Source organism: Neolamprologus multifasciatus, chromosome 3 (assembly GCF_963576455.1).
Source record: "Neolamprologus multifasciatus chromosome 3, fNeoMul1.2, whole genome shotgun sequence".
NCBI classification, from domain to species: domain Eukaryota; kingdom Metazoa; phylum Chordata; class Actinopteri; order Cichliformes; family Cichlidae; genus Neolamprologus; species Neolamprologus multifasciatus.
In genome coordinates this window covers 29949467-29966185 of record NC_140441.1, presented here as the reverse complement: position 1 = coordinate 29966185, position 16719 = coordinate 29949467, and the positions used below count along the sequence as shown (strand labels likewise).

Genomic DNA, 16719 nt, shown 5'->3' with positions numbered 1-16719 from the left:
GTGGTCTTATACTTTTGACTGTATTTTAGCTACTGGTGAATTAGCCATTAAAGAAACATAAAATGGTTTTGATAATTAGCAGTACTGTTAATTGAGGCCCACTATAGCATAAACCTTTACATTGGATGGTGACCTAATAAATGCTTTCATTCCAGTCACTGTTATGACCTTTATACCTTCACGTTTTCCAGGTTTCAGACCATCAGTGTATATGGCGATGGGTTGAAATTTGGTGCTTTTTAACTACTTCAAAGCTTCACAAGTATATGAGAGCGCTGCAATCTGAATCTTTTAGGGCAGAAAAAAATACATTTAAGCTCAGTTTGAAATTCTGCTTAAAACTGTAGTCAAATCAATTTTATACCCCTCTCAGTGTCACAATCTAAAGGGGGTCACAGTTTTGTTTTTCTATGACCAGTTTTGAGTACATATATCATGGGATACATCGGGATTTCAATAAGAAACTGCAGTGGTTTAATTTCTTTAACAAAGAGTAACAGAAACCAACATTGGATGTTTTTTCTGTTTTCTGATAGTTTCACTGGAGAAAACTTTGTGAAGTGCATTTTGGATAAACTTTACAAGTTCATACCACGACGTGAGATGGGTTACCAGTCAAAACAAAGTTGCATCATATGAAAGGTCTCCTTCTTACCTACATTCTGACACTAGACTCATCTTGATTCCTTCTGTGTTAAAATAATTTTCTAATGTAGTTTTTTTTAGTTCTAACAACAGGAGGCACTGGTTACTTAAAAAATTTGAATTAACCAGTAATAACTGCTTGTTACTTAAAATTAGATTTGTATTCTGTTGTATTGAACATTATCTTATTTGCTGTAAAAAATGCTTGCAGGGGGCTTATTTTTAATCTAACTGTGCTTTTATCTTGTGAGTCAAAAAGTTAATTTCAGACTCAGCACGCACACAATCGAAGGGATCAGCCAGTAACAAACAGCACATTGTGCTGCAGAGGCTAAAGTGGACTTCACCCTTCCTGCCATCAGCCTCTGGTATGGGCCTAGTCTCACTGTACTGATTACCTGGTATGCGAAAGCTGTGTGTGTATGTGTGTGTTTAACCCTTTGGAACTAGGCTGTATGTTTGCATGCCTGTGTCTACGCAGTAAATGCATGCCTACAAGCGGGTACCAGTCAGAAATCCATAATCAATGGTGATGAGGGGCTGCAAGGCAAACAAACAAGGGTCTGATTGCATGCAGACACACACAAGAGAGACCCATTAAGCAAACAAATAGATTCTTATCATGCGAACACAAAGGGGATAGAGGGGAGGAGGTGAGCTTGTTTAAGGCTTTCTAGCATAGCTGACCCTTGACCCTGACGGAGCAGACAGGGAATGTAAGGAATCTCCCCACATGCATGTACACAGTGTGCTTTCCGTGGGGTCTGCAGGAGATATACGTCTCCGGGAAGTCCTTTGAAGCCCACAGAGGGCCTCATGTTATTAAGTATCAGCGGTTGTGTGCTTGGTTAAACTTTAACACCGTTCATGCTGGACACTCACCTCTTGCTGTTTGCTCTGCAAGCTTCATGTCTGGTCAGTATTGAGGGGATAGTGACATTGATACACTTTTAGCCCGACACCGCAAAGGTGAATTTACCCTCTGAAGAAAAAAAACAAAAGACTCTTTTATAAAAGGTGCAAATAGTCACAGTGACCACTGGTTCCTGTTTTTGAAGCCTGGATCTGAGTGCCATCTTAGACTTTGGATATCAAACATAAAAAGTGAGCGATACTGCATGCTCAAAAGGTATAGATTTGTCAATCACAAAATAGACCCAGTGTTTCTCAGTGTTTGGCACTCACCAAATAGGTTTTGTGCTCACACCAAAAGGAAATTTTAACCATTTGCTTCTGTGAGGTTTAATGTACGCAGGCATAAAGCACATTATTGTTGTTTATCAAATGGCTGGAAATAACAGGAAAACGGTGACTAAGTAAGGTAACGAAGACTCGTTATGCTAAGCAAATGTAGACCAATCAACGTAAGTACTTACCTTAAGTGAAAGTATTCACCTTCCAAAGACTTACTCTGAACCAGAAAAAAGCCTGATTTTACTCTAAATTGGACCATAATTTGCAAAATCAACATCACACCACGTTAAATAAGTCTTGAAGCTGTGACTGGGGACCGCAAACTCTCGAGGAAACTGTTTACTGAGGTCATAAATCATGTGAGAAGCACGATCATTTCCCCATAGACATCTATATAGTCAGACTTAATTGTGCAGCCACACTGGTTGCCCCCTACGGGTCATCAAGAAGAATGCAGATTTGAGGCTGAGTTTACCCTCTGAAAGATCATCTTTATATAAACTTTGTGATTGTTTGGCTTGGTTCACCTGTTACTGGAATAAGTGGATGATCATAATTTCTTTAAGCGTGCCTTGGTGGTCTGTTGCTGCGCAGAGCAAACAATCCAACAGTTTTAAATTTTGACTGCAGGTTAGTTGAGTTTTCCTCACGGTATCTGTAAGAAAAAGATATGAAACCCTCATAAATATAGCTTTCTACATCTCTCTTATCCAACACTGTTTTCATTCAAACAACTGGGTGAAATTTTCTCCCCAAATCTGAATTGGTTTAAAATGAAAAAATGTCCACTTTGACCCACAAGCTGCATTCAACCTGAAACTTGAGTAATCAGTTGATAGATTAATCTGAAAAAACCTGTTGGAGGATAAATCAGTTTTTAAAGAAAGGAAAATCCAGACATTTTCTGCCCTCAGCTTCTTAAAGGCAACCACTGTAAATTTAACATCTGCTTAACATCTGGTTTTTGGACTGTTTATGCAATTCAAAGAACCTATCTGAAGTTTTTCTGGCTTCTTTTGTGAATTTGGGATTTTCCAACATTTTATAATCTAATTGAAAAAGTAATTTTGGTATCATCATCATCATTAGCTTTAGTTTAAAAGTATTTCAGCTGTCATGTTATGTGGTTTTTCAATTGTGTGTTTTAAGTATAAATGGTCTTTCATGCTTTCCTCTAGAAGTGCATGGTTGAGAGTTGACATGAAATGAGCGATAAGGCAGTACAGTAACGACATGCATGGTAAGTTCCCAGCTAGAGTCTAAACTGGGAATGCCGTGATGGGATTTTTATGTGGTTGATGCTTTTTTTTCTTCTCACAACACTTGAATATAATTTAAGCTACTAGAAGCCTACTGGGAACAGTTAGGTTTGTTTCTTGTTCTGTTTTTTTAGTATGTCCAAAACCCACTCTCCAAAAAGAATCATCATAAGTAAATTTTATTTATATAACATTAAAAATTAAAAACTAATGTGCTTTAAATGAAAAAAAAAAAAACAATGTATGAAGATATGATTGCAATGCATTTGTTGTTGTTGTAACCCATTGATACATACTTTAGCAAATTGTAAATACTAGTATTAAATTGTAACTTAAAAATGACATTTTAAATTTATTAGGTACAACTTATTACAGCTTATCTAAGTGTGTGTCTGAGACGGCTGTACTCGGCTCTCTGCTTGTAGTACTCCCAGAAGTTCTTTTAGCAATCACAGTTTTAGGTGAAACTAACATTGAATGAGTTTGTTCTTGTACAAAGGAGCAGAATTGCACCACTGCAATGGAAAAAGGTACAAACAACAAGGCAAAACTAAACCTTCGAGATCATAATAGCCCCCCCCCCCCCCCCCCCAAATTAATCCTGTTTCCTGAATCACTGGGAGCCAAAATTGAGACAGAGGCTAGAATTTGACCAATTTTTTTTCTCCTGCCAGCTGCTCTGTCCTTTGAGTAACACTACAGCGCAAAGTTTGAATTGCAAAGGATAATATTTCTTATCGGTAGCACAGTGTTTTCTCTACTGTCCATCCATCACCACCACTCATTGTGTTTGTCTATAATTATTCTGCAGACCTCTCCATCCTCTACTACGTTCCCTTTCCTTCACCACATTTTGTTTTTCTCATCTCTCTGCCAAAGTGTAACCCCCCCCCCCCCCCCCCCCATGTCTCTCCAGCAGTCTCTGCTGTCTTTACTCTTTCGATGGCTTTTTCATGCTCTGCAAACACACATGTGCACGAACACACACACACACACACACACACAAGGAGGAAGTACCTCTGAACACCCCCGTCAGACAATAACAGTGTGGAACTCTGGGTATTATTCTAGCAGCCGTGCGCTACTTTATCTGCCCTCCACAATACTTCCTCCCTCACTGACTCACACATCCTGCCTGAGAGAGGGCGAGAGAGGCAGGGAAAGAATGAGATGGGAGAGAGAGAGGCAGGGAGAGGGAGAGGGAGGGAAGTAAGGAGAGAAATGCAGATTACAGGAGGGAGTAATAGTCATGTTTTGTCTTCCAGCAAGAGGAGCAAGGGAGGAAGTAAAGAGGAAAAGGAGGGAGAGGGGAGATGAGGCTTGTCGGTTGGTTTTTCCCTCCTGGTCAGAACCTGCCACCTACTTTACCTCCTCAGATGGACAACAAGCTCTCTGGCTTGGACTCCACTTTCAAGTCACACATCGACTCTTATCAGACCTCAGCTGGCTTGAGGACGAATTTCTTTCCAAATTGTGACCATAAAAGCAAGAGAGTGTTGTGTATGGGATTTAAAGCAGCAGAGTGTCTTTGAACTTGAACTGTGGCTGTCAGGGAAGCTGTGAAGAGACCTGATCAGTTTGACAGTGGACGCTTCAGCTTGGGGAGTCTGGTAAGTTTGACAGCCTTATGCAACATTATTTTCAAACTTACGAGGAATAATCTGAACATTTGCATCCTCAGGCTCATTTTAAAATCACAGCTTCTTGTCACTGTGAATCTTTAAAGAAACTGAATCCGTCCTGTCTCCAAAGCAAAGTGTCTTCAGTCAGTTTCAGTCCTTACTTGTTTGTCCAGCCGCCTTTCTGGCATTCGGTCTGTACTGTATTGAGACAGTGTGTGTGACTGAGATTATGCGCTGTGACCTTTGCGGTATCAGTTAGCTGTTGCCGTTGCTGACCATTAAGTGGGACATTCCAGCAGATCCTCTAATAGAGGCTCATTCAGAGTTGAGAATTCATAATTTCTCGGCCTTTGACTGCTGTCGCCAGCTTGTGTCTTCTTTTCGTCTCCTTGCCACTTGTCTCATTCCGTCCAGCTCTTCTGTTTAAGATCCTAAAAAACCTGCATAACTCCCAGAGAATACATTTAGAAGTAGAAGCTCGCTACGTAGAGCCAACGTGATTGAATTTCCCAATTGGTTGCGGTCGAAACGGAACAATTATCATCTGTTATCTCATTAACTTTGACTCCACATCAAGCACAAGCTGCTGTTCAGGGTGTGCCAGGGAATTATTTGAAAAATGTGCTTCATGTGATTCCTCTTTGCTTGTTGTTGCCAGTTGGGGGACAGGTAGCCAATTGGGTTACAGTGTCAGGAACAGGAAAGTGGGAGTTCTGTGGATTTATTATTAAGCCTGTTTCGTTGATCCAGATCTTTCAGTCACCGTGGTCAAAAGGACAGTAAGAGCCGGGTCCTTTGTGTGTTTCCTGTTTTTCATAAATAAGAGTCCCTGTGGATGTTACTATAATAATGTTACTATAATGTAGTACAGATCTTGAACAGTTTTGAGTAAAATAGGTTAAAGTTTTATATACAGTATATATATATATATATATACCCTTAGATTTTCCCTGCTGTTCTTTTTTGTGCATTCCCTTACATCCATTCCAGTAGTTCAGAAACTAACCCTCCAGGAAATAGAGCGAGATTACCCATAATTCTATGAAGCTGCAAGAAAGCATCTGAGAATGAACAGGGGAACTCAACGGATATGCAACTGGCCAATCATGGTCATTGTGGGCTGTATTGATGCGACATGTAGATTTCTATGGAGGTCCATGTCAGATTAGGATGTAGGGCTTCCTAAGAGTTTTCAGTTATAAGATACCTACGGTGTACATTTAACACCAATGTTTAAGTCCTTTGTGAGTTGTTTCATTTTTTTGTAACTGACATAAACACAGCTTTTAATTTAAACCCTGTGTTTTAATAATTGGTTTACGAAACTTGAACTACACACAGTCTTCTTCATTTTAAATAATCTTTGACCAAAAATTTATGGTGACGTTTTTTTAAAAAGCTGTTTTCGTAACAGCTTTGACCCTTTTCTACCACTGTAACATTATCAGAAGAAGTACTTGTTATTGCCCTGTGATCGGGATTAGAGGGTAAGGGAGGCTGTGCTTTAACCTCCTAAGACCCGAACTCTTCCACGGCATGCATTTTTAATTTCTCTCTGATATTTGAACATATTGGGACCTGATGAATGTAAAAACAAAGAATTTGCAGATTTTTTTTTTTAACCTGATTTTTGTTTCTAAGAAGAATGAGAGACACATATGAGGATATTCATTTAAAATTTCGATAGAACAGTAGCAGTATAATGTCCTCGTAAGTGGATATCAGGCCGTTGTAGTCAAAATTGAGTATTTTGGTCTAAATGACCCAAAATGTGATGTTCACATATGTGGACGCCAGGTCCTAGGAGGTTAATGGCGGCTTTTCCAACGCTTTAGAATAGCTTCACGGTCAGTTTCTATGCTGCATGGAGACTTACAGAAATGATTCAAACATATGTTTTCTGTCTTTTTTTTGTTTGTTATTATTATTGTTATTATTGTAACAATAATTATTATTATAACAATAATTATTATTGTTATTATTATTATTTTATTAGCTGAGATTTTTTTTAAAATAATATTTTATTAGTCATTCATCCAAGTTTTCATACTGTGAAACTTTCTGTTTTGGTTTTGTTTTAAGCTGTACAGCACTTTAGTCAAGTTTGTAAGAACACTTATGTATTCCTATGTTGGAGGTGCAGCTGTAAATCCCCTAATTTGATCACTGCTGCCCTCTTGGCTGCTGCTCTCAGCCTTTTGGAAACGCACTGATTGGCTTTGTGGTTTTGGAGAGCTTTTCCCTTCTCCCCTGCATTGCTGCACAACAGCAGATTAGCGCTCTGTTTTCTTTTAAGCTGCACATTTTTCCTTTCTTTTTTACCCTTTGTCGTGCATACCATCTCCATCTGACTTTGGCATTACTTCATTTGATTTTTCACAGTAATCAATCTCTGGAAAGCTAAACTTGGAGAAACTGAGGAGGTGGCAGTGAGAAATGGGGGGGTCTGCCAATGTTTGTATTTTGTTCAATAATGGTATTTTGTCTGGTCAAGTTTGGATAGTTCCCACACATAGTGCAGCATACACGTAGGAGCGTAGACGCACATACGCAGGCTCTGCATAAACTTTCTCAGGGGATAATTTAAGGACATTGTCAGCAGAGTTGAACAATCAGCGGTTTCAGATAGAAATCCCTCTTAAGGAGCCAGAATCAGGAAACTGGAGTGTTTATTTTGGAAATGGGTCTCCTGCCCCTGCTTTATCATAAACAATAATATGCAAAAATGGTCCTTTCCTTTCCCTCTTGGTGCCAGGATCTGCATTCTTCTCCCAAAACTGTACTTCCCTATGTTTTTCCAAAATAGTCTAATTTTACATTTTTTGTACTTTGTGCTTGATGACCTTAATAGTCCTCTCATCAGGGTGTTGTTGGGAATTAAACTTTGGCCCTTTTTTGTCATAATTATCCACCATGTCATCCAGTTGGTATTTCGGGTGTTTTCAAACTCACTTTTAAATCTTTTGGGACAAGTCAAGCTCTCGAGTCAAATGACAAAATGCCAGTCAAGGCTGAAGTGTATTTGAAATTGGAGCGAGCCAGTTTAGGTTTTGTGAAATTTTAGGTTAATTGAGTTGTTATTTGACTGATGATGGCATTTTTCAATGACTAGGTAAAAGAAAATGTCAAGTCAAACAAGCCGAGTCAAAGTCAGTGGCAAAAAGTCAAAATGAAGTAAAATACAATAAAGAAAATCATTTCAAATTGAATTTTATGAGATTTTCTTTGATTTAAATATCCAAAAGCATCCTTTTGGTTCCAAAAACACTTCCTTTTTACTAAAGCTTATTAATTGTTATACTCTATATCTAAGATTTTTGCACCAGATACTTGAACCTTTTGTCTTTTTTAAAGTCAGTTTCTCACTGGGTGAAGTCTCTTAGCAAATTCCCAGCTTTTCTGACTTCAGTTTGATTCAAGCTCACACCTCTTAGTTCCTGTTCTCTATAGAGGAACTAGGAGTATGTTATTTCCATCCAGCAACAGTATTTCCAAGTCAGTGTTATTCTTAAAGATATGATTACCACCATAAAGGTCCATTCAAATTTGAGGAATGTAACATTTCTAACTGTCTAGTCTTCTCACTCTTTTCTTCTGCTCAATCAGCCCATCTCGGCAGTCTGTCTGCAGGGGGGCTGAGCTGAATCTGGCGAGCATATGTGATCGGAAGTCTGAACAAGGGACTTAGTGAATATCTTGGGATACACTGGAATGCCTGGCTTTAGATCAGACCGGAGGGCTTACTGTACACGTTAGATGAGTTTTTAATGGGCATAGCGCTGAAGTCCAAACAGCTTGCGAGGAAGCCGTTTCCACAGAATTTAGGTTGGCAAGGCGCTGCCGCTATAGGGATACATTTTATGTGAGCTCTTACGATCCAAGACACTTAGGCTTGTGGTTGCAAACAAGCATGTCATCTTATACGTTTTGCCTATATTAATCATATTCAGACATCCTGCTTAGAAGTGGTGGGTAAAAAGATCCCATAGACATGAGGTAGGTAGGAAAAAGGAAAACCGGCCCTATTAAAAACAAGGAAATCACATTAGTTGCCAGGGGAAAAGCATGTTTCACATTTATACAGACACACTGGAAGCATCCGGGCGGGAAATACAACACCACAGCAGCTTCTTTATGTTTGACCAAAATCTCAGGAGTCCCCTAAATTCAACTGGCCTTCAAGTGGTGCTAAAGGATGTTTCTGGATGTGTTTTAGTAGAAGAACGCAGTGTTCCTGTAATACAGGGACACTGCAGTAGGTACCATTGAACTGCCGGTAAATTGGCTATCAGGGCCCTGTTACCTTCCTCTCTGATCAGGTGATTGATTGATTAAACACTTGATTCTCACCTGTGTTTTTTTGTTTTTCTTTTTTTCTCCACAGACGTAGTGTCCCTTTCATCAGGCCTCACTCCTGGCACCTGGCAAAGCTGTCGGAGCTGCCCTTCCCTCCCCCTCCCCCTCCCCCTCCGTCCCCTCCTCCAGCACCACCCTGCCTCCCCACCGCCGACTCTCCACCTCTCCCCCCTCCTCCACCCCCTCCACCTGCCATGCAGCTCCATCCCGGCCCTTACACACTACCCTGGCACACGACTGACAACAGGTGAGCTAACGTGTGAACAAAGTTTTTATGTATCTTGTAAGTAGGTGGTGCTGTTTATTTGCATTTTCCTGAGAGGTGGGGAGTCGGGGTCCCTAATTTTTTCTGACAATTTTTCTAACCTTTAGGTTTCATTCAATAAAAGCCGCCATAAAAAGGTGGGTTTTATTCAACGAAATCTTCCGAGCTCATGTAAAGTTCTGTTTGTGCTCTACGGGGGATTTTCTATATTTGAATGCAGTTACATGATTATATCACTACGGGGAATTGCTTTCATAATTAAATTAATTATCGTAATGAATATATTAAATGTTGAAGCTTGCAGTTATGTAAAGCAGTAAAAGCCTTACTATTTTCAGTGATGTAAGTCTTACATATGTAGAATGTGAAAGTAGCAGGAGCTTTGTTTGTTTGCTTGAAAGATGATTTGAGCAATAAATCACTTGGTTTAATAAATATTTACATACTTTCGAAGTGTACTATATCGCTTAAGGTCGAGGTAGACATTCATCATACTGACTGATATTGTTGATAGTGACATTTGGCACTGGACTACATAAGTCTTTATAGCATGAAGCCTGTGAGCGTGATGTTTATGGGCCTCAGGGTTTCCAGTGGTGCACAAACCCAGTGGTCTCTGGGTCTGAGCTGAGCCCCGTGAGGGAGTCAAGATGTTTTTTCAGATATAAGATACAACACGAGAGCGTTTGTGTTCTAGCTCCATATTTTTAACATTGGATTCGGTTTTGGAATACATCCTATAGTGAGCAGTTCATCATCTAGCTGAAATAAGCTGTTTTAGCACCTTTGTCTTGAAACTAACTTTCTTCTGATTGGCTCAAAGAAAGGGTTGAAAGCAAGTGGGAGGGGCTTTTGTATTTTAGATTAGATTAGATATATTAGATAAAACTGTATTAATCCCTTGGGTGGGTTCCTCTGGGAAATTCAGTTTCCTGAGCAGACAGAAGTTGCATGTTACAGAGTTGGAATACCAAATAAATTGCTCCATATTTTTTGACATCATATGGAGCCAAGAATAGAAAAAAAACTGAAGCGGACTGTTAAGCCTGAGCGTTTGCCTTGTAGTGAATACTTACACAAACACTGACCTCATCATTTGAAACTTTTAATTATTTATTATGATCATCCATTATTAAAAATATATAACAGGATAGAAGACAAACAAAAAAGCTTAATAGGTCCCCTTTAAATGTACTTTTTTAAACACATAGAAACACCTTCTTAGTACTCAATTGTGTTATATTATAAAATGGCAGTAAAATCTGACAGGATCGTACACTTGTGTCATCAACCTGGTCGCGGTAGCAGTGGCATAACATGCAATGCACACAAAAAATGGCAGGTGTAAAATGGGCCTAAGCAACTGAAGAGGTCAGAGATATTCACTTTGTTTCCCTAATGACTATTAATGACAATAGACCTTTTACCGATAAGGTTTATGCAAGATGTTTTGACGTAGTCTTGACACAGTGTGTTTCAGATGATCTCCATGTAAAGCTGTTGTTTATATGGTGCGCTCAGTGATATCTCTGATTTTAAGGTTCTTTTGGGATTCGTTTTTCTCCTGGCTTTAATTTGTCGTTTCCTCAGTGAGGGGAAGAGTAATTACAAGCTGGGGAATATAAGATGAGCATCTTCATTTGAGTTACAGCAAATCAGGTTTTGCTGCTCCACCAAAAACATCATACTTTATATTAGTCATACAGTATGATCCCATTATTTGCAAGTCACCACCTGGGATTTAAAAAAAAAAAAATTGGTCCCCATGACTCTGACTGTGCCCCTAAAGCCAACAATTGCCAGGAAGCAGGTGACATCACTGTTTTAATGTCAACATGGCCCACACAGGAAGCAGGTCTATTTTTGGCTTCTATTTAAACATTCCAAAGCAATAACCAATCAGATCTCTCTGGGGACCAGCTCTTTGTTCGTCTGCTCGTGGGGGACAAGATGTTTTCTGCTGCGGTGGCAAATCCATTCAGAGCCCTCGGGGTTTTAAAAAGTGAAAAGGATGCAACAACAAATTCAGATGGATTTTGTTTTGTTATTTGGCCTTCTGCAGTTAATAGTTGCAGTTTAAATCAAGACGTTTTAAGAAAGATGTAGAATAACACTAAAATGGGGTGGAGTGGAAATTGGTTTAAGTAATTCACCTTTCCAGTTGAGATGTTGATGAAAAGCAGAGTTTTTAAAAAGTGGTGGTGTACACTTGAGTTTTGGACACCAAACATTTGAATGCTTCATGAAAGAGTCACACTTTTTCCAGTGTGGTCTTTTTCACAGCGACTAATCCAAATCACACAGCAACGCATTAATGGCTAACCTTGTTTTGCTGATTGGTTTATCGCAGACGCCCTCTCGGCTGAAGTTTGGTGTGTTTTCAGTATCATATCTTCCTGCCATGTGGTGTAATTAATCTGTACCAATTACAGATCTTCGGACTCTAGCAATTGTTCATTGAGCCATGAGATAGTAGTTAATTATGTCATTAAGCCCAGCTTTGCTAAACCTCTAAATTGTGGAAGTATTCAAGTTTCTTTTTTTTTACTACTCAGGTCATAAAAGTCCTGTATGACTCCATTCAAAATTACTTTTAAATTAAATCCCACTTTTCATAGATTTGATGTTGAACTTATCTGGCTAAATTAAAACATAAGAAACATGGTGCTGAATGACCTTAAACTCACTGAATTCAATATCTACAACATCATTTTACAACAGCCAGCCCAAAAAACATCCACAGATTCCCTTTTTCTTTTAAAAGAATCACAGTTTGCTGTCATTTTAGGTTAGCATAAAACATGTCTTAATATGGACTCCAGGATGACAATTTTGCAATCATTAAAACTGAATATTTGAAGTCAGAATAAATGCCTTCGTCTATAAAAGAATATAGATAATAATGATTTTTTAAAATAGTGATTCTTTTAAGGAATATCAGTACATTAAAATACTTTTGAATGTTTCAAACTGGTTTAACTCTAAAATAAAACAAAAGACTATTACTATACCTGGCCACCCATTGACCACCCGATGTTAAAACATGCAGCACAGACAGCTTTTTATCCATCATTTGGGATCTTGCAATGTTCAAACTCATGACAGAAAAGATTTGTTTGTGCACATAATTGGAATAATAAGTTAAACAGCAGTCCAGACTCATTAGTCATTCCCCTCCAAATTCATTAACATGAAGCTGCCTTTTGTTGAGTTTCTGGCCCTCTGACAGTGTTTTGCCCATGTGCTCATATAAAATATCAGGTGGGAGACCATTGTACATAAACTGTATTCTTTGTAGTTTTGCAGTATGTTTTCTGACATATAGATATCATGGTGCTCATGCTGACAATGTGGGATTAAGTGACTAAGGTCCCACTTACACAGGCCTAGAGACTGATCCATGACCATCTGGCAACCAAGAGAGAAAAATTAGTGTTCCCTGATCGGCTGTGAGTGGTTTCCAGAGGTTGATTGCAGTCGATGGGACTGCTCAAGTCCCAGTCACACAGATTTTCAGACCAGTCAGTGACCCCCTGGCAACCACCTGTCACTAGGGAAAAACATGTGTCACCCAACTGGTTGGCAGACCTTCTTGTGATTATTTGATTGCTAACATATTGCTGTGATCATCGTTTGAATTTTCACCCAGCGAGAGCCAGAAACCCCCAGGAACCACTGCCATCCAGTTGGGGACTACACATTTTTTCCCCATCAACCGCTGGGTGCAGCACATCCAATATGGTGGCCAGCTGTCAAGCAGCATGTGTAAATGACTAATTATTTAGTGAAAGTGCTACTTTTTATTGAAAATTTCTCTAATCAACGAGTATTACTTCAGCTCTGAGTCTAACTATGAGATTTTTTTTTCTGCTACTGTAATACATCAGTGACAAATAATTGAATCGGATAGTCAGGTTGAATAAAACTCTTTGTATTAGAGTATGATCTCACCAAGCTACACTGTAATCCTTCAAAGAGCACACGGAAGTCCCCTCCGCCTGTATATTGACTCACAGTAAAAATAGCCTTTATGTCTTTGTTTGTCAGTTGTTCTCCTTTTGATAGCAATCAGTGATCTAACGTACCACTGTTTTAATAGTCCCACATGATGTGTGCGTGGGGGGTTCTTATTCCCACAGTTCTCCCGCCTGATCTCATCAGTCGGATGAGGAGGCAGCTCCCGGCATAACTCTGGACAATGTCGTGTGACTCCCAGAAAATGTGGACAAAGAGAGGAAGACGTTCAATAAACTGTGTTTGTGTGAAGGAGAGTACATTTTGTACAGTCCATGTGTGTGTGTGTTTTATTTTTGCTCTAACCATGTGTAAGCAATAAGTAAAGTAGGGATAAAATATCTCCAGCTTTCACATTTACAGGAGTGTGTATGCCTTTTGTAACTCTCACATCATGCGTTTGTGTATTTGTGCTGGTGCATCTTCGTCAAACCTCACACTCACATGTTCCACATTGCGTCTGATTGGGCAGGAGTGACTGTCATTTCCTCTCCAGCTCCCGTCTCATTTCCTCTCTTCCTCTCTCTGTCACCCAGGTCAAACCTATACAGAAGCCTCTCCTCTCCCATCCATTGCTCACTTCCCTCAAAGACTGTTTTCTCATGCAGATAATGAAGCGTACTTTCCACCCTGCCAGTCAGAGTATTGTGTCTCACTGTTTTACCCGTGATCTTATTGAGGGATTTATGTACTTATATTGCACCACTCCCAGGGCTCCCATTTATGTCATTATAGTACTGAACGCTTGAGACTGATGAACATGCCTGAACATGTCTGGATGGACACTAGAGAAACTGCAATTGTCGGCATTTCCATGTTTGCTTTATTTTGCAGAGCTGTTGTTTGCTGCTTCAGCTTGGTGTGGTTTCATAGCATTTTCACATAACACATGAAAGATCTTTGGTTTGAAACTGGGAGTTGGCACAGATCCCTGCATAAGAAATCGCTTCTGGTGTAAAAGTCTATCAAACCAAATATTCAGTTCAATTCAATTTTATTTATATGGCACAGTAGCACAGTTCCCTCAAGGCATTGTTTGGATCCACATATCCAGATATGCAGCTCTAAACAACTTCTGTTATACAGCATATTAATGAGTTAAAGGTCACTTGCAATAATTTTATTATTGACTTTAAAGTCTTGACTTTATTACTCCATGATCATTATATAAAGGACATAAATTCCTCTTCATGTTCCAAAAGCCAGTGAAGTTTTAAGAGTTGGCTCATATAATTCTTACATTATCCAGCCATACTGGAAAACGGTAGCTGTCAAACACAGAAACATTGCTTGTCTAATGTGAGAGACACCATGTACATAGAGCCTACTGGTAAGAGCATGGAAAGAAAAATGACCTATACGCGTACTACAAATCATCAAAACTTTGGAATACATGAGCATAAAACTTGTATTTAGCGTAAAAGAGTAAGTTGAGGTTGAATAGTTTACAACTGAAGTTTCTGAAGCAAAGAATTGTAAACCATAAATACCACAAGCAGCAGCCTGGAGATAGTCTGCTGGTTGTCTTGCCCATGTTGGTTTGAGATCAAAGCCCTTCAGAAATTTCTGTCTCCTGTAACCCCTCCTCTGGCGACTTTCCCCATTGTTTGAATAAGACACCAAAGAAATAACAAAAGGGTGAGTGACCACTCTCTCCTCTTTACAGGAAAAAGAAATACCACATTAAAAATGCCTGCAGGTTTTTATTGGAACCTTTATGGCGCTGGATTTGAACCAAGCACGTGAACACTGGGTGCCCTCAAAGCCCGCTTGATAAGACAATATGTGCGAAGTGTATTTTTCTATCCTTGCTGCCTAAGCTCTCCTTTTGCTCCCTGTTATTCTGTCTCGTGTGGTTTTCTCCATGAAGTTGAGATGGTTGGGAATTCTTTTGTTCTTTTTCCTGTGTGTCATTTGGGGGAAACGGGGTCATTTTTGGCCTAATAAACAGTCGAAACTACAAGGGGGGCCAAAGAGCTCGAGAGGATGATGTGTAACATGGGTCACAGGTCAAATTCAAACCCAACATTGCGGTTGAGTGGCGGGTAGTTGAGTCCATTGAGCAACATTTGATATACAGTACATATGACATTTATTGCATGTCTGTCTGCCCTAGAAGGGATACCTCATCTGTTTCTCATCTGCCTTTTTTTCTCTCTTGATTCAGCTGGGGGAGTATTTTTTTCTTATCTAAATCAAATGTGCTAGGATAGATTATATTGTACAGACGCTTCTCTTTTTTGGCTATATATATATATATAGTTATTAGAAAGTAAAATGGTTTTTAAAAGCTATATATATGTGTGTGTGTGTGTGGGGGGGGGGGTAAATATTGTGCATTTGATGTAAAGAAGTTGGGACAGGGTAGGACAAAAATCAGAAGAAAGGAATGAAAGAGGAAGATGAAAAAGGATGAGAGGAATCAAGGAATGACTTAGACATCTTGACTGTAGGCAGCGTGAGTTGATGAGGAGGAAATCCCTCTCTGCCTAAAGAGGCTTCCTCTGAGGGGCTTTAAAACGCATGGGGCTGCCGTGGATCTTCAGCTCACCACTGATAGAAAACAGATCCACCAGCTGTTCAGTGGAAATGTTGTATGGATGGGATGTGAAGGGCGGGGTAATCGAAACTTGCAGTATGAAAATTAAAGATGACTTCGTATATGTAGCTTTTAAAGGCATTAACTGTTTTGTCAGTCAAGGAGTAACATCATAGTGTTCTGGAAACCACATGAATTTGCTTAGAGTACATTAAAATTTACTTTGATTTTGATACTGTATTGACTTTCCCTGCAGTTGTTACAGTCCAGCTCCCCAGCAAAAACCTTTAAACTACTTTAAATGAAGCTTTTAGGGTCAACCCATCCAGGGTTAGAGTAAATGAGGTCCTTTTTGGCAGAGTATTTTTGTGTGTTGGAAAACCCAAAGGGTAAAGTTTTTTTAATCTAGTAAAAATTCCTAAAACAGGAGTGAATGTTAATCGCAACCTAATCTTTAGATGAGTCGGCAATTACGTGTTGGATGTGAATTGTTTGATAATTAATAATGGCAAGTAGCTTAACCCTAAATCCATAATGCTGTTTAACTATGCTAATCAAAGAATAGTTGAACAGTTCCCCAAAACTCAATAATACCAATAAAACTACCTCTGAAGTCTTCAGTGGTAATGACCCCAAGCCCTAAATTTAACCCCACCCCTAACCCTATGACCCCACCCACATGTACATAGATATTTTGGCGCACGTGTTTTGGTGTACATTTCTGCAGGCACTGTGGAAGAGGTGGCATGTATCTAATCAGCAGCAATGGCAACACCTGGGCCCATTGCATACAGCACTGATCATATTGACTACACACGCAGGGTT

The 16719-nt window shown here is 39.5% G+C and overlaps 1 protein-coding gene across 2 annotated transcripts in view; it reads left to right on the top strand.

The window, feature by feature from the left end:
* shroom4 (shroom family member 4) overlaps positions 1 to 16719 on the top strand; it is a 103680-nt gene that overhangs the window by 64594 nt on the left and 22367 nt on the right. Inside the window, exons 1-2 of one of the 2 annotated variants that reach the window (XM_085153778.1) lie at positions 3329 to 4708; positions 9105 to 9323. In XM_085153778.1, the coding sequence (XP_085009904.1) occupies positions 9271 to 9323 (53 nt within the window). In that variant the 5' untranslated portion in view covers positions 3329 to 4708; positions 9105 to 9270. Of the gene's footprint in view, positions 1 to 3328; positions 4709 to 9104; positions 9324 to 16719 lie in introns of those variants that run through there. The other variant, XM_085153777.1, reaches the window with a different exon arrangement.